A 23,013-nucleotide genomic window follows, 5' to 3' on the forward strand; every position below is an offset into this window, starting at 1 on the left:
GCACCTATAATCCCAGCTACTCAGGAGGCTGAGGCAGGAAAATCACTTGAACCTGGGAGGAGGAGGTTGCAGTGAGCCAAGATTTCGCCGCTGCACTCCAACCTGGGCAACAGAGCGAGACTCAGTCTCAAAAAAAAAAAAAAGTAGATACATTCATTCACTGACATACATTCACTATGTACCAGAGTTTACTGTTCTACAGGATTTTCATACTTTATCTCATTTATCTTCACAACATATCCTGAGGTAGAAACAATTACAATCCCCACTATGTAGACAGGGGAAACTAAAAAATATTTCTTTGTGTCTCCATCACTGTTTGTAAAAAACAAAAGAAAGAACACACGCTCACTTTTTTCTTTTTGACTTCCTTAGAATACAAAAAAGAGCTGTGGAAAAATCCCTTGTCATACTAATCAAACAATGCCTTGAGTGCTTCTAAGTTATAAAGACACAATTTTCTTTAACTTCCTTAAAGATGCAATCTACCATATAACTCAGATTCATTGAAAATACTTTCAATTTCAGAAGTTACAATTATTGCAAATTGGCTGGGAGTGGTGGCTCACGTCTGTAATCCCAGCACTTTGGGAGGCCGAGGCAGGCAGATCACTTGAGGTCAGGAGATTGAGACCAGCCTGGCCAGCAAGGCGAAACCCCGTCTCTACTAACAGTACAAAAATTAGCCAGGCATGGTGGCATGTGCCTGTAGTCCCAGCTACTCGGGAGACTGAGGCAGGAGAATCGCTTGAACCCGGGAGGCAGCGGTTGCAGTGAACGGAGATTGTGCCACTGCACTCCAGCCTGGGGGGACAGAGTGAAACTGTGTCTCAAAAAAATAATAATAATAACTAAATAAAATTATTGCAAATAGTTTTGCCCTTACATTGTTTGTTAAACTCATCAATCATCATTTGTCGTAGGTGATGTCGTTTCTCTAAGGCTTCAATCAGCCTTGGAAGTGTCTGCTCATCGTTGATATCCAAAATTTCGCATGATGGCAAAGGTGGAAAACTCTGCAAAACCACGTCAGTAACCAATGGTTCTGTATTGAATTATAGAAAATTACAAAAAGTTACATAGAAGAGAAAGAGCTTATTTAAACAAGTTTAACACTGAATACAGCCCCAGTGCAACTAACCATTGCCATTTCTTGAGCTGACATAACTTTATTTGCCTAAGAATCATAGTATGCAAAATAAGCTCATTTAAATTTTGTTCAAATTATTATGTGCTTGGTTCTTCTGAAGGTATGTAAACATTTCTCTTATATGAAAGAATTTTTTTAAAAAAAGAGAGAAAGAGATAGACCAATGAGTGGACAAATGATACAACACCAAATCATACCATTTCCAACTGGACCTCGAGGCTGGTTTCTGTATCGCCTCCCAGGCGTTAAACCACATATTGCCTTGTCTACAGGTCTTGCTACTTCAACTTCTTGAGTCACTTCCGCAAATCTCATGACTTGCTAAAACACAAAACAAATTGAGTTTAAAAAAAAAATAAGGATATCCAAGCCCCAGAAATTACTAAATGAAGCAAAGATTGCTTATTTTTATTTATTTGAGACACAGTCTCACTGTCACCAGGCAGGAGTGCAGTGGCATGAACACGACTCACTGCAGCTTCAACGTCCCAGGTGGGCCCAACTGATCGTCCCACCTCAGCCTCCCAATGCGTTGGGATTATAAGCATGAGCCACCACACCAAGCCTAGTTTACTTCTACAATCAATGGTTCTCTATCCATTTATAAAATATTCAAAATGTCATTCTGCTCATCCAAATAACTGTTTTCCCGACAAAAACTCAAGACTTTATACGACAAATACATTAAAATTACCAAGTTTTCTTCATAATCTTCAGCCTTGGGGTTCACACACACGATCATCCGCACTTTTCCTTCCCCATCAAAGTAGTTCTTGAACAGATGGGTTAACTTTGAATCTCGATATGGAACCATCTACAAAGACATTCATATCCAAATGTGTTATGCAAAAAATGTACACAAATGAAACTATACAAAAGATCAGAGCAAAAAAAAAAAATGCACACAAATGAAACTATACAAAAGATCAGAGCAAAAAAAAAATGCACACAAATGAAACTATACAAAAGATCGGAGCAAAAAAAATACACACAAATGAAACTATTCAAAAGATCAGAGCAAAAAAAATGCACACAAATGAAACTATTCAAAAGATCAGAGCAAAAAATGCACACAAATGAAACTATACAAAAGGTCAGAGAAGGCTGCTGCCTACCTTGTTAGTTCCATACATTTGGTTCTCTCTTAGGACATCCATACACGTTCTTAGCGTCATTAGTGACTGATTAATATTACCTGACAGAAAAATATACATAGATGCTATTTCAGAACAACAGTATAGTAGCTACAGTGTGTTCTGTTTGCCTATAAAATCTCAACTTCAAACAACTAATAGAAATTATAAATAACAAGTTTTTGCGGCTCAATATAAAGAGCTGTCTATGCATGGTCCAGGCTCTCTTTCAATAGCAGTATTTCTGGGAAGGTTAAACAGCCATCCTTCAGGGATTCTATCAACAGGATTTTCCACAAAATGCAACATTACAGTTAATAACTATAAGGTTTCTTCCAAATCCTAAATTCTCTGAAAGAATATCTTAGATAGGGATGTTTAATATCCTCATATCAAAATATATTCTCTAGGCAATTGGCAGGAATCATGGCGACCCCCAGGCCACTGTCCCGCTTCTAGGGGTGGGGGAAGAATATCGTCTGTGTGGGGAGGAACTATGGGACCACACCAGGGAGATGCCAACGCGGTGCTGAGCGAGTCTGTGCTGTTCCTGAAGCTGTCCACGGCCTACACACCTGAGGGCTCGCCCATCCTCATGCCTGCATACAGCTGCAACCTGCACCACGAGCTGGAGCTGGGCGTGGTGATGGGCAAGCATGGCCGCGCAGCTATGGACTACGTGAGCAGCTATGCCCCGTGCCTGGACATGACTGCCAGGGACGTGCAGGACAAGAAGAGGGGGCTGCCTTGGACTCTGGCCAAGAGCCTTACGGCCTCCTGCCCAGTCAGTGCGTTTGTGCCCAAGGAGAAGATCCCTGATCCTCCCAATCTGAGGCTCTGGCTCAAGGTCAACGGCGAACTCAAGACAGGAGGGTGAGACATCCTCCATGATTTTTTCTATCCCCTATATCATCAACTATGTTTCTAAGATCATGACCTTGGAAGAAGGAGATATTATCTTGACCAGGACACCAAAGGCAGTTGGACCAGTTAAAGAAAACAATGAGATCCAGGCTGGCATACATGGTGTGGTCAGTATGAGATTGAAGGTGGAAAGGCCAGAATATTGAGTCATTTCTTAACAAGTTTCAGGGAGAAGGGAGGAAGACAAAGGCAAACAACAGCTATTAAATGTCACAATCCTTTAATAAGAAACCAATTATTTAAAAAAATGATTAGATTGCTATGGCTCAACTCAGAGAAGATGGATTCTTCAAGAAAACGTGAACTAGAACGGATGGGCCAGAAATTTTAAAAGCCAAAGTAGAGTACTTCTGATGCTTCGGAAACATTTTATCAAACTAAATGTTCTAAAGAGTTTTCTTTCGTAAAACTGGACTGGAGAAGACTTTTCAGTGAGTTATCTCTAGGATGATCAGTTGTTCAAGACTTAAAAACTGCAGGGAAAACTGAAAGTTATGTTCCAGATCCGTGTTTCCCAAATTTCCTTGGACTTGGTCATTATCAGGAAGCATTTGTAAAAATAAAAATTTCCAAATTACTGTTGCCCATCCCAGCGCCACTAAATCAATTTGATAGTATTAATCTCCAGTGAAGCTGTGTTTACAGAGCACTCCAAATGATTCTTATCAGGGAAATGTGGAAAAACACTGCTGTACATACTCAATTAATTTAAATTTTTACTTAATAAGTGAACAATTAATGAAGATTTCACCTGTTTACTTAGGGTATCTACCCTGACCCATCGATTCTGAGTTCAGGAGATGATTTTGAAATTATTGTTTTCCAAATAAGTGTGCTGCCTTTTATGTGGCTAAAAAATAAAAATAATAAAATAAGATAAAAATAAATAAAATATATTCTCTAAGGCAGCAGATCCCCAAACTTTCTGGCATCAGGGACCAGTTCCATGGAAGACAATTTTTACACAGATGAGTTGAGGCTTGGGGGGTGTGGTTTGGGATGAAATCATTCCAGCTCAGATAATCAGGCATTAGATTCTCATAAGAAGCATGCAAGAGTCTGAAGCTCTTGCTGCATCTAGAGGGGCTCTCCTGTTGTTTCTGACAGTCAAGTGTCTTTGGAATCAGCTAACTCTGTCCCCTCTACATCTCAGCAAGGATTTCTTAGGTGGCATACTTGTTACTTCTGACCACTCTTATTTGGATTTCTGAGCCAAGGCAAGCCTAACAGTCTAATCAAGCTTTCAAGAATGCACCTCTCATCTGATTAGACCCCATAAGAATGAGTTCATTTTGGAACCTTGATTGAGGTCAGCTAACTCGATTATGCTTTCACCCTTGGACTCCCAAGGATACAGAGGATCTTGGATACACCTCCAGAAATACAGAACTCATCTGTACCTCTGTAATATTCCATGATTCATGATTTATGTTCCTTGACCCAAACTCCTAATGTTCTTTCTTCTCCCACTGTGCTCTCAGGAACTCATGTTATTAACAGATGTCCCTGCATCTTCAAATCTCTCACAAAATAATCCATTGATAGCTTTCCCTAGTGGTGAGGGGTTCTTAACCTGAGGTCTGTATTGTCCGGGGGAACATTATGAGGTGTCTGCATACTTAGATGGAAAATAAATTACATAATTTATTTTTTACCAAACTAACTGGAAATCACTAGTTCCTTCAATTATGAATGCAGGCCAAAAACCACAGCATTAGTAGTACCTGTAATTGGTATCAATACAAATCACAGATATTTTTATAGCATGTTACAGTTTGTTGCTCATCAAGATATTCATGTTCATCATTACACTGCATTTATTTAATCAGACCTGCTGCTGTGTCTTTAAGGTATTAATAAAGAAGCACATAATTACTGTATGACAAACTTAAGAATACTTTTAAAACACATTTCAATGCAATTGGTTTCCACTGTAATCCTCTCTGTGTTATACCTTCAGAAATACTATACCAGGAAGGGTCCATAGGCTTCACCCTACATCCATGGCACACAGCCCTGCAACCTAACCATTTATCTCCTGCTGCAGCCCTGTAGCCTTTCAGTTAAAAAAAAAAAAAAAGCTACTTGTTTTCTAAAGGCTGACATTCTACAAGTATGGTAAACAGAGGGAGAGGCTAGCAACATTTTCCTAGTTCCTCCCTATTGCCTTGAAATATTCCTCCTATATGCCAGTCCCTGGTTTATTTTGGTATCCATGAGAACAACAATCATTCTCATATGCTGTAGTCACAGGGTCCCAATGTCCCAACTCCAGTAAATCTTTATCTCTATTCCATTACAGCTGACAGCCCAAACCCTATCCCTCAGAAGTGTACCACCTCTAAAAACCTGGAGTCTCTGCCATATGCCCCGACTACAATCTCCTTTTCTACTCTCACTCCCTAACTCTGTATTAACACTAACAGTCCTTTCTAGCTTTTCCCCAAAGCATCCAAAACTTCAAGTTTTTACTTTCTTCCCAACCCAGCTCTTGTCCCATCAAAGTTAATCCTTCCTCTTGGATCTAGATTCAGATTTTCCTGCCTCTTCTGGGATCTTGCTCCACCAATAATCACCACTTTATTATTAACACCTAGTAGGTAAGCGGCACTGGGTAGACAATGACAGACAGCACACACACAGTCCACTCTCATGAAATTCAAGTGATTCAGACAAATTGAGTCCTTTGGCCCAGGGTAGAGGCAGCTCTAAAGGCCCCATTTCTCGCCACTGGACTTAAACATCATCTCTTCAGCATATGAAGAAACTCAAGTCTTTACTATCTTCTAATGTACATATATAATGTGTGTGTGTATTTTTTCATCATTTCATAATCCCCCAAATCCCTTTTAGCTATCACCCTTCTCTGTCCGTCCCAAGCTAATAATCAAGGGCTTGTTGTTCCTCAAGCTTCTGGTCTCAGTTTGTTCCTCTCCATTCGCTATGAATTATCTTACCTCACCCAACTGCTTCAATCATTTCTCTACTGGCAAAGCCTAAACCTATAAATCTCAAATCAAAATCTCTCTGATTCCAAATCCATGTACCTCTGCATCCAATTACAAGGCACTTTCACTTGCATAAATCGAACATTTCAAACGCAACTCATTAACTGCCTATACCTGCTCCGAAAACCGCTTCTCCTCAATCAAACACCTCCTTATTCTCCACATCCAGCTGGACCTGCTTCCTAACTAGCTCTCCGTGTTGTCTGATCTTTGCCTCCAGGTCACACAATTGCATACCTGAATTGCTGCAAAAGGCTCCTAACTGCTCTTTCATATATTTAGGTTCACCCCTGGTAAATTATTTCTCTACACTGGCAAAACGATCTTTCTAAAAGACTAACCCTTCTTTAAGGGGAGGCTGTATGACATAGAATAAAGACACAAGCTGTGAGAGTCCAACCAACCTGGCTCCAGCCTTGAGAAAATTAACCTTCCCAAACCTATTTCCTCATCTGAAAAATGAGTGTGATACAATCCTACCTATCTAGTGTGTGGATACTATGATACACACTAGACCCTTAATAGTTGGCAGCTAACATTATTCCTTCAAGATAAAATTCAAACTTCTTGATATGACAGACAAGGGTCTTCATGACCTTGCCTTGCTCTCCTGCCTCAGTTCTCATAGTTCACCAACTTGTATCCTCTACTTCAGCTACTTTGACTCTGCCATATTATCTCAGGACCAAGCAACTGCCTCCTGGGATAGGAACGTTGCCTTTAATCCTATCCTTCTTCATACAGCTCACTCCTACTCAATTTTTCACCTTCCCACTCCCAGATTGGTTTAGGCAGCCCTACCCTGCACTCTCATCATACTCTACTCAAACAATCTAGTTTATCTCCTGATCTCCTCTATTAGGATGGGCTCTCTCCAGCAGGACTGTGTCCTTTGTATCTGTGTTTAATTCCTGGTACACAGTAGGTACTCAATACATGTTTATTAACATAAAACACAACATGCAAGGTGACAGAAAACCCAATTACTGATTTGATCACACTGTATACATCTATCAAAATATCACATATACCCAAAAAGTATGTACAACTATGATATATTAATTTTTAAAAAACTATAAAAAGGCAACAGGACATAACATGCATGGATTTTAAAAAACACATATACAGATTGGCTATATATATATATTTAAAGCCTTCAATTGGCTTGTGTTCAGAATTTTCCCATCTCTAGAAGCCAATTTTTACCACTAATAAATATTGAAATAACATTTCAAGGCCCCAATACTGACCTACAACACTAAAAATAGACTCCTTTTTTGTTGTTGTTGTTGTTTTTGAGACAGGTTCTCTGTTGCCCAGGCTTGAGTACAGTGGTGAGATCAGGGATCGCTGCAGTCTTGACCTCCAGGGCTCAAGCAATTCTCCCACCTCAGCCTCCAAGTAGCTTGGAACTATAGATGCACCACACCCAGCTAATTTTTTGTATAGATGGGATTTCATCATGTTGCCAAGGCTGGTCTTGAACTCCTGGGCTCAAGTGATCCACATGGCTTGGCTTCCCAAATTGCCAGGATTACAGGTGTGAGCCACCGCACCCAGACTAATTGAATACAACTTTCCTCATTCTTAAAGAAATCAATGTATTGTAATAGATTGATACCAAACCAGCCTAACTATAAACTTAGCCTCTAAATTATCTAATGGAGGACAATTGTGCTTAAACCACGATCAAGGCCAGTTACAGTGGCTCATTCCTGTAATCCCAAGACTTTGGGGCAGCCAAGGTGAGAGATTACTAGAGCCCAGGAATTTGAGACCAGCCTGGGCAACATAAGGAGACCCTATCTCTACAAAAAATTTTTAAAAATTAGACAGACATGGTGGTGCATACCTGTAGTCCCATCTACTCAGAAGGCTACAATGGGAGAATCAATTGAGCCCAGGAGTTTGAGGCTGCAATGAGCCATGATCACACCACTGCATTCCATCCTGGGTAACAGAGTAAGACCGTCTCAATAAAATAAAAATTAAAAAACAAAACAAAACAAAACAAAAAACAAAGAACCACCCATTGATAAGTAGATAATAAACTGGCATTGCAAGTTTCTGAAAGTTGTAGCAATAAATAAATACTATGCTTTACTCACCAGCTTCACGTAATCTGTTCCCTTCTGCTCTGGTCCGGTTAGTTCTTTCACTTCCAGCAAGATCTACCAAGGACAACTGACTTATAGTGATTTGTTCTTTTTCCTAAAAAGATCACAAAGCCAATAACTTAAAATGGGTTATAACTGGTTTACAATGTTCTTTAAATAGATTTATATCAAGAAGCTAAGTCTTAATGAACATTTGCACAGTACAAAATGCACAGGACAGGCAAAGGATACATATTTTAGGGGAGAGTTTGCTAAGAGTATGATAAATATACTCATGACATTAATGATTACTTGTCAATTGGCTGGTCTTCCTTCTGCATCAGACAGTAAGCTCCCTGAGAGCAGGGACTCTGTCTTTTACTACCTTATCACCAGCATGCTGCACAGTGCCTACCACTCAGTAGGAACTCAGCAGATATTTGCTGAATAAGAGTCCAGAACAGGATTATCCTAAATTCTTCTATAATCAGATATTTAATAATCTTATAATTTCATAATGCTATAAATAATAATTTTTTTTTTTTTTTGGGAGACAGAGCGAGACTCTTGTCTCCCGGCTGGATTGCAGTGGCGCCATCTCTGCTCACTACCACCTCCTCATCCTGGGTTCAAGCGGTTCTCTTGCCTCAGCCTTCCGAGTAACTGGGATTACAGGCATGTGCCACCATTCCCAGCTCATTTTTTTTGTATTTTTAGTAGAGACAGGGTTTCACCATGTGGACAGGCTGGTCTCCAACTCCTGACATCAGTTGATCCGCCCGCCTCAGCCTCCCAAAGTGCTTGGAATTACAGGGGCGAGCCACCACACCCAGCAGATAATTCTTATAAAAAGAAGTGAAAGTCAAGTGGTACCGAACTGATGCTGTAATATTAGATGTGATTCAATGAAAATCACGTGTATATGGAAGGCTGACTTATAACCATTTTTTATTTTTTTAAGACAGAGTCTTGCTCTGTCGCCAGGCTGGAATGCAGTGGCGCGATCTTGGCTCACTACAACCTCTGCCTCCCTGGTTCAAACAATTCTCCTGCCTCAGCCCCGAGTAGCTGGGACTACAGGCATGCGCCACCATGCCCTGCTAATTTTTGTATTTTTAGTAGAGACGGGGTTTCACCATGTTGGCCAGGATGGTCTCCATCTCCTGACCTCGTGATCCGCCCATCTCGGCCTCCCAAAGTGCTGGGATTACAGGCATGAGTCACCGCGCCTGGCCCTTATAACTATTTTCTAGCTAACAATTATTGAGTGCTGACTATAAGCTAAGCACTGGACTAAGAACTTCACACGCATTGCCTCCTTTAATTCTTACAACCTTATAATGAGGTTTTATTATAGCTAGTCAGTAAATAAGTAGAAATGAGCATTCAAACCCTGGAGGTCTTCAATACCACTCCTGTCACTTATAAACCTTCATAATGCCACAATTTCATGATACAGTTTGAATAAAATTACACTTTAATGGGTTACAGTTATTAGATTATGTATACTGAGACTCAAATGCTGTTACTAATTGACACAAGCCTTGTAGTGTGGCAGGCCAGGCAGTAAATAGTGATCTGCATATGGGGGACCCTACTGGCCTATCAACCAAGAGATGAACAACTTATAACACTGGCCACTTCCTAAACTATACCTACCCTGAAAAATGAATTACTGACATTTTAAAACCATTAACTGAATTTCCACTTACAGAATGAGTCGCCAGAGAGAAAAAAATCAGTCTTATTTTATCACTTCTACCAAAGAGATTTTTAAAGATTTGCAAACTTTTTTCACAGCAAAATTCAGGCTCTAAGATTCAATATCCAGCTTCCCAAAACTATAATAATGGGGGAAAAAAAGTTTTTAATGTCATCGCCTACATACAGAGTCATCCCTTGGTATCCTCAAGGGATTAGTTGTAGGATCTCCTACAGATACTAAATTTCACAGACACCAAATTCCATGGATGCTCAAGTCTTGTGTATAAAATGGTGTAGTATTTTCATATAACCTATGCAAATCCTCTCATACACCTTCTAAAATTCTATTTTTTTATTTTTTAGCCTTATTTTATTTTTTTGCAAAGACAAGAGACTTGTTTTGCTGTCCAGGCTGGTCTCAAACTCCTGGCCTCAAGTGATCCTTCTGCCTTGGCCTCCCAAAGTGCTGGGATTACAGGCATGAGCCACGCACGCACGCACACACCCAGCCCTCCTGTATACTTTTTTTTGTTGTTGTTTTTTTTGAGACAGAGTCTTGCTCTGTCGCCCAGGCTGGAGTGCAGTGGCGCGATCTCGGCTCACTGCAAGCTCCGCCTCCCGGGTTCACGCCATTCTCCTGCCTCAGCCTCTCCGAGTAGCTGGGACTACAGGCGCCCGCCACCACGCCCGGCTAATTTTTTGTATTTTTTTTTTAATAGAGACGGGGTTTCACCGTGGTCTCGATCTCCTGACCTCGTGATCCGCCCGCCTCGGCCTCCCAAAGTGCTGGGATTACAAGCGTGAGCCACCGCGCCCGGCCCTGTATACTTTAAATCATATTTAGAGTACTTATATCTAATACAATGTAAACACTATGTAACAAGTTGTTATACTGTATTGTTTAAGGAATAATGACCAAAAAAAGTCTGTACATGGTCAGCACAAAGGTGGCATTTTATTTTCGAATATTTTCAATCCACGGTTGAATCTATAGATGTAGAACTCACAGATACAGAGAACCAACTGTATGTTTATTCTAGAGCAATCTTCATTGCAATAAAACCTCTCTAATTTAACTTTTTTTTTCGAGACAGGGTCTCACTCTGTCACCCAGGCTGGAGTGCAGTGGCACGATCTCAGGTCACTGTACCTCTGCCTCGCAGGTTCAAGCGATCCTCCTGCCTCAGCCACACAAGTAGCTGGGATTACAGGAGTGGTGCATCACCATGCCTGGCTGATTTTTCCAATTTTACTAGAGACAGGTTTTTGCCATGTTGGCTGGATTACTCTAATTCCAAAAATTAAGGATAGAGTTAGAACCAGAAAAACTCCACATACTACAACTTTACCTGTAAGACATTGTCTCCATCTGCATCCAAGGGAGCCTGAACTAATTTAATGTTGAACACGCTATGGGAACGGCTGGACTCACGATTCAAATGGGTATTGGCAATACGTCTCTTTTTCTGGCCTAGGACAACAGAGAAATCATTGGTCAAACCTGAACTCAGTCATTTCATTACACATGCTTTCTAATAAGTCAGAAAAGATTGCCATCAAATTTAGTAGCAACTCTAGGTGATATTTATCATTCTGTATTTTTGAGACGGAGTCTCACTCTGTCACCCAGGCTGGAGTGCAGAGGCGCAATCTTGGCTCACTGCAAGCTCCGCCTCCCGGGTTCACGCCATTCTCCTGCCTCAGCCTCTCCAAGTAGCTGGGACTACAGGCGCCCGCCACCACGCCCGGCTAATTTTTAATTTTTTTTTTTTGTATTTTTAGTAGAGACGGGGTTTCACCGTGGTCTCGATCTCCTGACCTCGTGATCCGCCCGCCTCGGCCTCCCAAAGTGCTGGGATTACAAGCGTGAGCCACCGCGCCCGGCTGTATTTTTCTAGTTCTAGGTATTTCTAACCTCTCCAGAAAACTTCAAAAGCCTCCTCAGTAGATTTCACTTCAACTTCTGTACATCCTGCAACATACATGTTATGGTTCTTATCTTCACGAAGCAATTTAGATTGTGGAGGTCTATGGGAAAGAAAAAAAAGATTAGTCTCCTAAATTATGAGATGCCAGTATCTTCATTTAAGACTAGGACTAAAACGCCAAGTGACATGACATGTTATTCTTCTAATGAAAATTATATATATTTTATAATAAATAATGTATAATACTCCAGAGAAATATTAAACTTAGTTAAGATTGTAAAGCTAAATAGTCAAGATTAGTTACAAGATAACAGAAAACAATTTTGTTTTAAAAGCTTTGCTCTAATTTGCTCTAAGAAAGCACATGAAATAATACACTAAACAATTTAGAGACCAAAGTAGTATTACAGCAACATCACATGCACAGGTTAAGCATCAAAATCTAGTATTTTCCTAATTTGAAAAGACTCGCAGATAGAACCAGTTCTGACGACCTCAGCAACAGCAGAAAACAAATTCAGAAAGAGTTTGGTATATACCAGGAGTGGCAATCCTTTCGAAGTGGCTTATGAAGTTTTAGACTGTATGACAAGATGAAGGTTGGGTAAGAGAGCTACCTGTTTGGTCTTAAGTCTTGTGAATGGTGAGGGTAGAGACATTTACCAGCCACCATCACTGATAGTCAATAGCAGATTTTTCAGGAAGCAAGGAGGGCTTACAGACAGCAGTCAGCCCAGTGACAATGGAAAATAACCTACATGCAAACATGCCACAGAATGCCAACCATAGTATAACTGCACCCTTCTCCTTAAGAAAAGAGCCAACACCATCACATACACAAAATCTGTGTTCCTCATGGGTGTGCTGCAACTGTTCCACCTACCAAAGGAATAAGGTAGAAGTTACTGTTTCTACAGCAGCCATCTCACACCAACATGTTCAGTCCAGACTATGTGACAGTCACAATGAGTCATATCTTAAAAACCCTCCACTTGTAACAGTTTTTCATTGTATTAAAAACTACTAAAAGTTAACTAGCTTAAAAAAGCAGGTCTAACACCAACCTAACAAATTAAATCTGAATTCAGGGCCAAACAAGCGCCCTTGTATGTTCATTTAAGGAGTTACCCAGAAAGGTTACAAAGCACACAAGGTACTTTTGTCAATCTTCTTTTGTATAAGTAAATAAAGCCAAGATATGATCCTTTGAAAATAATCTCATTTAGAACAAACCAAACAAAAAGTTGGCACATGGGCATACAGGAAAATGGGTATACTCAAGATTAGAGTCAAGACAGTTGACACTTTAAAACAAATGGGAAAGTAATTAGCTTGATATAAAAAGTGATTGTCAGGCCGGGCATGGTGGCTCACACTTGTAATCCCAGCACTTTGGGAGGCCAAGGTGGGAGGATTGCTTGAGGCCAGGAGTTCGAGACCACCCTGGGCAACATAGTGAGATCCCTATCACTCCTATCTCTACAAGAAATTAGAAAATTAGCCAGGCATGGTGGCTTGTGCTTGTAGTTCCAGCTACTTAGGAGGCTAAGGCGGGAGGATCACCTGAACCCAGGAGGTTGGCTGCAGTGAGCTGACATGGCAGAGCAAGACCCTGTCTCAAAAAAAAAAAAATAAAAAGTAACTGTCTCACAAGGTTTTAACTCTTCCATGTATTGCTCCACAACCTAACCCAAGTATTTTTACTATTACCAACATTCCAAGGGTAAATAAAGATAGGTCACTCCAGAAATAAGTCCCTTTGTAAAGTTCTCACTTGAAGAAAGGTTAAATAGAGCAAAAGAGTCTTCCTTGGCATAAACTCTTAGTATTAAGAGTATTAATATTTTTACATTTAGCTTACTTAGCCATATTGTAATTGTTTTCCCAATCAATGTGATGAAAATTCAAGGACTCTGGTGAAGATAACTGTATCAAAATGTGACTCACTAAGAACCACAGAAATACTCGTATCAAGTATGGCCTCAACCAGAGTCCATAAATTTTTCATGTAATTAAAAGTGGATATACTGGTATGTATTCTCAGTCTAATGATTTTCTAAATCCAGCTGTTTCTCCAATAATGTTCCATTAGATATACAAAGTTAAATATAAGCCACAGGTCTTTGTATTATTTATGTCCTGAGAGGCCCTAATAAAGACAGCATTAAAGACAAGCCTTTAGCTTAAAAACAAAACCATCAACTCAGGAACAAGATACTAATATTAAACATAAGATCCCAGGGTCAACTCTGGCACAAACGCAGATTTACCATTTGTGGTGCCAAGTGGTAACCAGTCTTACGTCTCAGAAAGGCAAGACTCAAGAAAATCTAGGAAGTAGTATTTCAACTCTGGTGGAATTATAGTGCAGATACCACACCCTATTAATGAATGATAGAAGGTATGTAAGTATTACTTGTACAGATAACAGCTTTAGGCTCCAGCCTGTAGAAATCACCAAGACACAGGTGGTTAAAGAGGCTACAAAACTCTTTTTACTGTCTTAGGTTCTTGAAACGTTCTTAATTATATAATTAAGATCCTTCTCAAAACATAGCCCAGGGCCCAGAGTTTTCAAAAGTAATCTCCAAGATGAATATTTGGGTCCCTCTTCTCCTTAGATGCTTTAACCCACTAGTTCCTAATACAGGTACATATCTAATTAATAATAAACATACTCAAACACAAAACCACGTAATATACAAATTATATCATTTCATTCTGAAAACAAATGCAAGCATTATTCTCATTCATAACTGAAGAAACTAAAGCTCCTTGAGGCAAAGTAACTTCCCCAACATTAACAGCTAAGAAGGGGCTCTCTTCACTACTTACTTGGGTTTTATGGGATCAAACGGCACCTCTTCCAATAGATCATATATGTAATTATTATATATTTCAATATAAGAGACAAATACACCATAGACACTATCTTCATCAACCTCTTCTGCTTTGCAGAATTCGTGTACAGTTATCATATCTGCAAACTCTGGATCTACTTGTCGTCTAAAAAAAAAAAAAGTTCAATTGTATACGTTGTAAGTCCATTTTAAAAGTAAATGATCCCAGCCAGGCATGGTGGCTCACAGATATAATCCCAGCACTTTGGGAGGCCGAGGTGGACGGATCACCTGAGATCAGGAACTCGAGACCAGCCTGGCTAACATGGCGAAACCCCGTCTCTACTAAAAATACAAATTAGCCAGGCATGGTGGCATGTGCCTGTAATCCCAGCTACTGGGGGGCTGAGGCAGGAGGATCGCCTGAACCCGGAAGGCAGAGGTTGCAGCGAGCCAAGATCATGCCACTGCACTCCACCTGGGCAACAGAGTGAGACTCCGTCTCAAAAAAAAAAAGTAAATGATCCCAAGGGGAAACTAACAGATACAATAAATATCTGCAATTACAAGCAGAAATGCACAAAGCAGCTTTATTCATACTCATGGTTTGCCAACAGTATTCCCACGTCCTCCCGAACACACAACAAAGGCTTTTATACCCTCTCCCCACCCAGAGTGGCACCTTCTTAAAACAGTGATTGAAACAAAATGTGCTCAAAGCCAAAGAGAAAACATCTGAGCAAAGAACTTAAGAACATTCCTTAATCTCACAAAAGTCAACTTCTCTATTTAATGTTCACCATTCCTCATGTCTGGGCAAACCAAAGGAAAGAATCTTGTGCCCCTAGGCCAGTGCTGCAGACAAATATAATTACTTACTTGCTAGAAGGAGTCTTTGGATTGGGCATAGCTTCTCTTTTCTGACGTTCTAATAAGGCATCAACCTCACACTGTATATCCATACTATTCCTATCATTAGATTTGAAAACCTGAAGTGGGGGCAAAAAAAAAAAAAAAAAAAAAAATCACACCACATTTTTTAGAATTTAACTTAAATAGTAAGAAACATGTTTAAAAACTAAGGAACAGTTAAGGTTTCAAAATGAATCCAGTGCTTTGGTTCTTCTTTACTACTACTGTATCCATAGGTGTCTTAGTCCAGTAAGATAGTCACAACACAAAAGAATCATACTTACATATCGTTTAGCTTGAAATGACCCTATACTGTTAAAGATCATGTCCAAACAACGAGGAAGCAGCCCTCCTTCCCCTGGAGAACCAGTCATTGTGTGAGTTTTTCCACTTCCCGTCACGCCATATGTAAAAAGAAGACCTACAGTGTAGCAAGTCACAATGAGTTATATCTTAGAAGTTCTCCACTTACAATATTTCTTCACTGCGTTAGAAAACACTAACAATTAGCCAGCTCAAAAAAGGCAAGTTTAGCACCACCCTAACAAATTAAATATGGATTCAATGCCAAACATAAATCAAATATATAAATATCAAAAAAGTTTTATCAGAAGAGGAGAAAAAGGAAAATCCAACAAAACTCCAAGAGTCGTATCATACCATTTTTGCCATGAATAAGATCATCGACCAAGGGATTAGCCACAACATCAAAGAGTTCCTTCTGGGTGGTGTGAGTGCCAAATACCTGTTTAAATGAATACTGAGTCTGTGGAGAGAGAAAAAATGCACTAAATAGAATTCCACTATTATCTAGGCTAAAAATACATCTACTGAAACTTAAGGTGTTTATGACATTTAAGATCTAAGCATGCAAAGAAAAAATACAAATGGTCTTTACAGTTGGAACCCTTAGTTTTTCAGTTACTAAAAAGTCACAACATACCTATATTATACCAATTATAAACTGGTAAATGTTTTCAGTCACAACTACTAAAGAAAATGTAGAAAATTCTTTTTTTTTTTTTTGAGATGGAGTTTTGCTCTTGTTGCCCAGGCTGGAATGCAATGACACGATCTCAGCTCACTGCAACCTCCGCCTCCTGGGTTCAAGCGATTCCCCTGCCTCAGCCTACCGAGTAGCTGGGATTACAGGCGTGCAACACCATACCCAGCTAATTTTTATATATTTAGTAGAGACGGGTTTCACCATGTTAGTCAGGCTGGTGTTGAACTCCTGATCTTAGGTGATCCACCCGCCTCAGCCTTCCAAAGTGCTGGGATTACAGGCATGAGCCACCACACCCAGCCAAAAATGTAGAAAAGTCTTAAGTCCACTAATGCTTCTAATCTAAGGCTGATTTTGTTTTAATTAAGTGACAAAGATCAAAAGGTATTATAACAATTCATTGTCACAGATTTGTGGAAATCTACAAGCATTATGTCATACACAACTTTATTGTTTCCTAGTTTTTCTTTATAAAGGTGTCATTTAAAATAGCACAGTATGGGCATAGTGGCTCACACCTATAATCCCAGCACTCTGGAAGGCTGAGGCAGGAGGATCACTTGAGGCCAGGAGTTAACAGACCAGCCTGGGCAAGCTCACCTAATAAAAAATTTTAAAAGTAAAAACAACAACAACAAAACCCCACAAAAAAACAGTGAGCTGTGGTCACACCATTGCACACCAGCCTGGGCAACAGAGTGAGACCCTGTCTCAAAAAAGAAAAAGAAAAAAGACACATAAAGTAAAATGGCATAGCAGCATAATACCACGTTTTGATGTACTATATTTTAAAACCAGAAGTAAACTTGTAAATATTATCTCATCTCTGAGTTCTTACATGAAATACATTTTAAATAAATAGTGACCTTTAAGAAAGCAAGAATACTTCAATTATCAAGGCTCTCTAAATACAATTAATAAAATATCCTGTAAAAACAGCTTTAGAGTTCAAAAAGAACAAAGAATCTTGGAACTGAGAGGATACACATAGGCCAATACTGAGAAGATAGATGACCTCACAGTCCTCATGAATGACTTCCTCTTTTCAAGGTAAAGAAAACTGAGGCCCAAAGGTGAAACTTCTCTGAGCCCATGTAGTTAATTAGTATCAAAGCCATCATTAGTGCAATGTTTTTGTTTCTTTTTTTTTTTTTTGAAACAGAGTCTCACTCTGTCACCCAGGCTGGAGTGCAGTGGCGGGATCTCGGCTCACTGCAACCTCTGCCTCCTGGGTTCAAGCAATACTCCTGCCTCAGCCTCCCAAGTAGCTGGGATTACAGGCGCACGCCACCAGGCTGGGTAATTTTTGTATTTTTAGTAGTGATGGGGTTTCGCCATTTTGGCCAAGCTGGTCTTGAACTCCTGATCTCAAGTGATCCCTCTGCATCAGCCTCCCAAAGTGCTGGGATTACACGTGTAAGCCATCATGCCCGACAGCAATGTTCTTTTCGTTATACAACATTGCCTTCTGTCAGAAAGCAGTGATTATTTTTATTCCCCATCAAAGCTTTTTATACCTACTTGATACCTTTATTTATACATAGTTGAAATTTACTTAAAGAAGTAAAACTCAGTAAATCAGTGTTTAACTATATTATATCCTTAAAGACCTGCTCCTCCAGAAAACCCTCCCAGACCACTCATTCTTGCTGAAGCCACATTTACTATTTGATGAACAGAACATATAAGGTACATATTCCCCGGAAGTTTACATTATGGTAAAGACAATAAACAAGTAAATAAATAGATTGTGGTTAAGTAAAGGACGTACACAAAGTACAGAGCAGGGGAGAGGGGTCGTGGGGTGCTGTTTCTGATTGGGTAGTCTATACAACCTGAGGAGGTGATATTTAAGCTGAAACCCAATGATGACCCATGCTAAGACCCAGAAAAAGAGAAGTCCAGGTTAAGGCAACAGCTAACAGCCAGGATTCTGCCTTATCCAAGAAACTCAAAGGATTGGATGAATACTAAAAGATGAATGAAGGTGGAGAGACAGGAGGCAGATGAAGCAGGATTTTGTCTGTTTAAAGATTTTATTCTTTGAAAGGTTTTGAACAGGAAAATGAGATTTTATGTTTTAAAAGATCACTCTGTCTGCTCTGTAGAAATGGATTAAAGAAGATTCCAAGTGGAGGCAGTTGGGCTTTGGCAGTCTTGTCAATGATACCCAAAGCACACTCAGCAAACCAATGCCAGTCTGAGATCGGTTACCAGACTACTTAAATGTTTAGAAAGTTGTTTTTTGTTGGTTTGTTTTTTGAGATGGAATTTCACTCTTGTTGCCCAGGCTGGAGTGCAATGGCACGATCTCGGCTCACTGTAACCTCCGCCTCCCGGGTTCAAGTGATTCTCCTGTCTCAGGCTCCCGAGTAGCTGGGATTACAGGCACACGCCATCACACCCAGCTAATTTTTGTATTTTTATATTTTTAGTAGAGACAGGGTTTCATCATATTGGTCAGGCTGGTCTTGAACTCCTGACCTCAGGTGATCCGCCCACCTTGGCCTCCCAAAGTGCTGAGATTGCAGGCATGAGCCACCGCACCCCGCCAAATGTTTAGAAAGTTTTATAGGCATCTGGCACTGCTCAATTATCAGTATTTCAGCACGTAGTCAACAGGCTCATCTCTATGAAGAGATTATGAACTAGTTCCCTGTTGTCTAACTCACACGGGCAGTTCCATCTAGCACAAGTTGTACAAAAGTCCCAGCTGTGATGCATTAAAAATAAAAAAGCTACTCCTTCATTACAGTAGCACTGGTCTCAGTGATTAATAATGGGGCTCAGACTAGGGTGGTGGCAGTGGAGATGGAAATGAAAGGACAGTTTCAAGACACATGTTGGAATATAACTCATAGGAGCTACTAATGAACTAGTTATGAGGAGGAACAAGTAAAAGGTAGGTACCAGGTTTCTGGCTTGAGCAACTGGACAGATGACAGTGCCGTTCCTTGAGAAGAGAACAAGGGAGGAAGTATTTAGAGAGGGAATAAGAAAAATCAAGAACTCCTTTTTGGGCATGTAAAATTTGAGATGCACACGTGACATCCAAGCAGAGATATCAAGTAAGTGGTTGAATGTTTAGAGCCAGAGAAAAGGTTTCAGCTGAAGATACAAGGAGAGCTGGAGGAGGAGACAGGAGAGTGCTGCTGACAAACAGGTTATAATGAGGATGAAGAGGTATACATCAAATTTAGCAGCAAAGAGGCCACTGGTAGTCTTCTGAAGAGCAATTTCACAGGAATAGTAGGCACAGAAGATTGAGTGACAGCTAGAAGTAGAAATGGTAGCCTGAATTAATCCTACTGCCTTCTCACAGTCCCCTCATCTTTAGCACACCTAACTTTCTTATTTATATGAGAATTATTTGTTTACCATATATCTTAAGTTATAAACTTTCTAAAGGCAAGGAGTATGTCATGCTCATTTTTTTTAAATCTCCTTCCACCCTCCAGCTATTAGCTTAGCACATCTGCTAAACAATATTTTTGAGTTGACTCAAAATTTTGTTAAAAATAAAAACACTGCATTGATGCAAGTATACAACGCCTATTATTAAATGTTATTTTCATTTCCACACATGAAGTTGTATATATAAAACTGCCTAGCACAATCATGTATCATTCCACATTAAATCATCCCTAACACATGCTCTAAAAAACAATAATACTCAGTGTAAGAAATTATCTGCTAAAAGCAATCCTCTAATTCCAGCATACCAAAGGTATGTCTGTGCATCCCAGAAGTCAAAAACACTTTAGATACAGTGGTTATAATGAAGTAAATAAGTCTTTCGAAAATGTGGGCTCACAAATGAACTTTGTTACATTTAAAAATGTAGAAGTCATTCAGGAAACAACATATTGAGTAAAAACAACTTGGTCCAAATCAGAATTACCTCCTTATAGTCTCCATTTCGGTTGAGTCTGTAGCCCTCAGGAGTATGAAGCTGAACAGTTGTGTTATTGATCACTTCTATGCAACACTCTTGATCAGGAAAGCCCAGTGGGCGCACCCTACAGTATACCTGAAGAAACAGGAAGGTGGGAAGGTGCTGCAAGAACAAAGTTTGACCTTTTGCCTGATTTTTCACTTAAGTTTCTCATTCATTCATTCATTCAACAAACATTCGGTCTCTCAATTTACGAGCTCTGTATCTCCAAGGGCTATGAAAATTAAAATCTGCTACTTGAGATTGACAAATACAAACATGTATTAGATATAAGAATACTTTAAATACACACAAAATTAAAATAAATTTTGATAATAAAAATCAAATTGCAGTGTATTCACCATTATATTGTACATAAATAATAGTTATACTACTACTAATATCTCTAAAAGTCAACAACATGACACACAATGAGATTTTTTAAAACTGTTAGAATTTCTTGGAAATGGATGTCAATTTAAAAACTTGTCAGATTAACCCAACATTTAATATACAAAGACATCTTTATTTATGTATTCATTTAGAGACAGAGTTTCTCTCGTCACCCAGGCTGGAGTGCAATGGCCGGATCTCGGCTCACTGCAACCTCCTGGGTTCAAGCAATTCTCCTGCGTCAGCCTCCCGAGTAGCTGGGATTACAGGCGCCCACCACCACACCCAGCTAATTTTTGTATTTTTAGTAGAGACAGGGTTTTGCCATGTTGGCCAGGCTGGTCTCGAACTCCTGACCTCAGGTGATCCACCCGCCTCAGCCTCCCAAAGTGCTGGGATTACAGGCGTGAGCCACCACACCCAGCCTACAGAGACATTTTTGAAAGCAGGGGAGGGGGCTTGAGGAAAACTCATTCAGCTGTGTGCAAAGCACCTGGTTCCCTTAACTCAGAGCCAGGGACCCACTCCAGTGGCAGCGAGGGGTAGATTTAAAACACCTCAGAGCAAAAGATCCTTTTTGTTTGCCATTTGCTGTTTTGTTTTAAAATTCTTATTCTTTTTGCCTGCTTCATTTTTTCTTCATAATTTAACATTTGCTTTTAAAAGCAAGTTCCCAAGCCAGAAACTAGTGAAGTACTTGAAATATGAGTAGATATTAGACTGAATTAAACTTGGTCCCAAGAAGTTTGGAACTCTCCTCATGCCATCAGTTACTGTATGGCATGAACTGGGTTCATATGAACTCAGTTCATATTCTCTGGGATGAATATGAACCCAGTTGGAGATTTTTAATTATCTAACTCTCCAAATTATAATTACAGAAGGTATGCAGTTGACAACCAAAGACTTCATTTTACTGGACTAATTTAATTAATCTTATGGAGAAAATTTCACAGCTAGAACTAGTTTTACACAATGTAGTACATCCATTTAACTAAATGTTATTTGATTATACTTCCACATGTCTTTTTCCTTCCCTTCCAAGCATACACATAAGACAGAAAGGACTGAAGAGGTAAGTTTCTTAAACACACACATAAATTCACAGGGAGACCTTACCCCAACTGGATCTTTAAGGTTCGTTTGGGACCCCTTTTTCACGATAGGTTTCCGGGGTGTCTTAGCTCTCCTGGTCATAGATTAAAAAAAATAATAACTTTTTTCCAGTTCAACACGAATACAAAAGCCTCACCTAAAACTTATACAATCTTTCTAGGTTATCTGTAAATTATCCCTTAGCAGTTCCAAAACACCGCATCCCAAATAACATGAATAATAATCATAGTAGCAGAGTGTTTGTGGTATGCGTAATCCTAAAGTAATTAAAATTTGCTTTAGAATACATTTTTGGTACCAAATGTACCTACTTATATTCTCTGATTAGTGCTACACTTAAAATAGCTTGCATATTTTCTTGAGCAACAATTTAACAGAGGCACTACAAATTTGAAAAATCTACAAATAACTGCCCACACTTTACAGACTGACAAGCGATTAACTTCAATACACTATAAAAATGCACATGGAGGAAAACATTCTTTCGTCAAGATTTATGCCTGTACTTTCAAGAAACAACCAGTCATTGAATGCTCAAAACATTACTCTTTCTCTCCAAACAAAATCCGGTCCCACACTGCCAATTTCTTGGTTTCTTAAGTAGGGGCAATCAAAAAGTTTTTTTTGATGGATTTCACCGTTTCTCTAGCATCTCATCTTTTTCCCTTCACATTTATCTATAGGCTAGATATACATTTAACACATTAAAATTAAGTGAGATTATTGGCTTCGACTGTAGTTTGAAAATATTTTTCAAAACATATTCTCAGATGAAACACAAGCAAATTCGTGTTATTCAGTGCAAAATACTTTGTGGTGGGCTTAAGTTAAACTCAACGTATATTTCTTATATACAATTTTTTTCATCT

General features: G+C 39.5%; 1 protein-coding gene and 1 pseudogene across 5 annotated transcripts in view; one reads left to right on the forward strand and one right to left on the reverse strand.

Moving 5' to 3' along the window:
* KIF23 (kinesin family member 23) overlaps positions 1–23,013 on the reverse strand; it is a 34,799-nt gene that overhangs the window by 10,906 nt on the left and 880 nt on the right. For 3 of the 5 annotated variants that reach the window (XM_058427615.1, XM_032175995.2, XM_032175993.2), the window contains exons 2-14: positions 22,148–22,217; positions 20,603–20,731; positions 16,356–16,461; positions 15,980–16,116; positions 15,663–15,772; positions 14,779–14,949; positions 11,931–12,043; positions 11,365–11,486; positions 8,324–8,426; positions 2,266–2,345; positions 1,845–1,964; positions 1,348–1,471; positions 887–1,045 (exon numbers count right to left, since the gene is read on the reverse strand). In XM_058427615.1, the coding sequence (XP_058283598.1) occupies positions 887–1,045; positions 1,348–1,471; positions 1,845–1,964; positions 2,266–2,345; positions 8,324–8,426; positions 11,365–11,486; positions 11,931–12,043; positions 14,779–14,949; positions 15,663–15,772; positions 15,980–16,116; positions 16,356–16,461; positions 20,603–20,731; positions 22,148–22,217 (1,544 nt within the window). Of the gene's footprint in view, positions 1–886; positions 1,046–1,347; positions 1,472–1,844; positions 1,965–2,265; positions 2,346–8,323; positions 8,427–11,364; positions 11,487–11,930; positions 12,044–12,780; positions 12,823–14,778; positions 14,950–15,662; positions 15,773–15,979; positions 16,117–16,355; positions 16,462–20,602; positions 20,732–22,147; positions 22,218–23,013 lie in introns of all 5 variants that reach the window. The other 2 variants (XM_032175994.2, XM_032175992.2) reach the window with 1 other exon arrangement.
* LOC116482494 (acylpyruvase FAHD1, mitochondrial-like) lies at positions 2,710–3,353 on the forward strand (annotated as a pseudogene).

This window comes from Hylobates moloch, unplaced genomic scaffold (genome assembly GCF_009828535.3).
Source record: "Hylobates moloch isolate HMO894 unplaced genomic scaffold, HMol_V3 SCAFFOLD_14, whole genome shotgun sequence".
Classification (NCBI taxonomy): Eukaryota; Metazoa; Chordata; class Mammalia; order Primates; family Hylobatidae; genus Hylobates; species Hylobates moloch.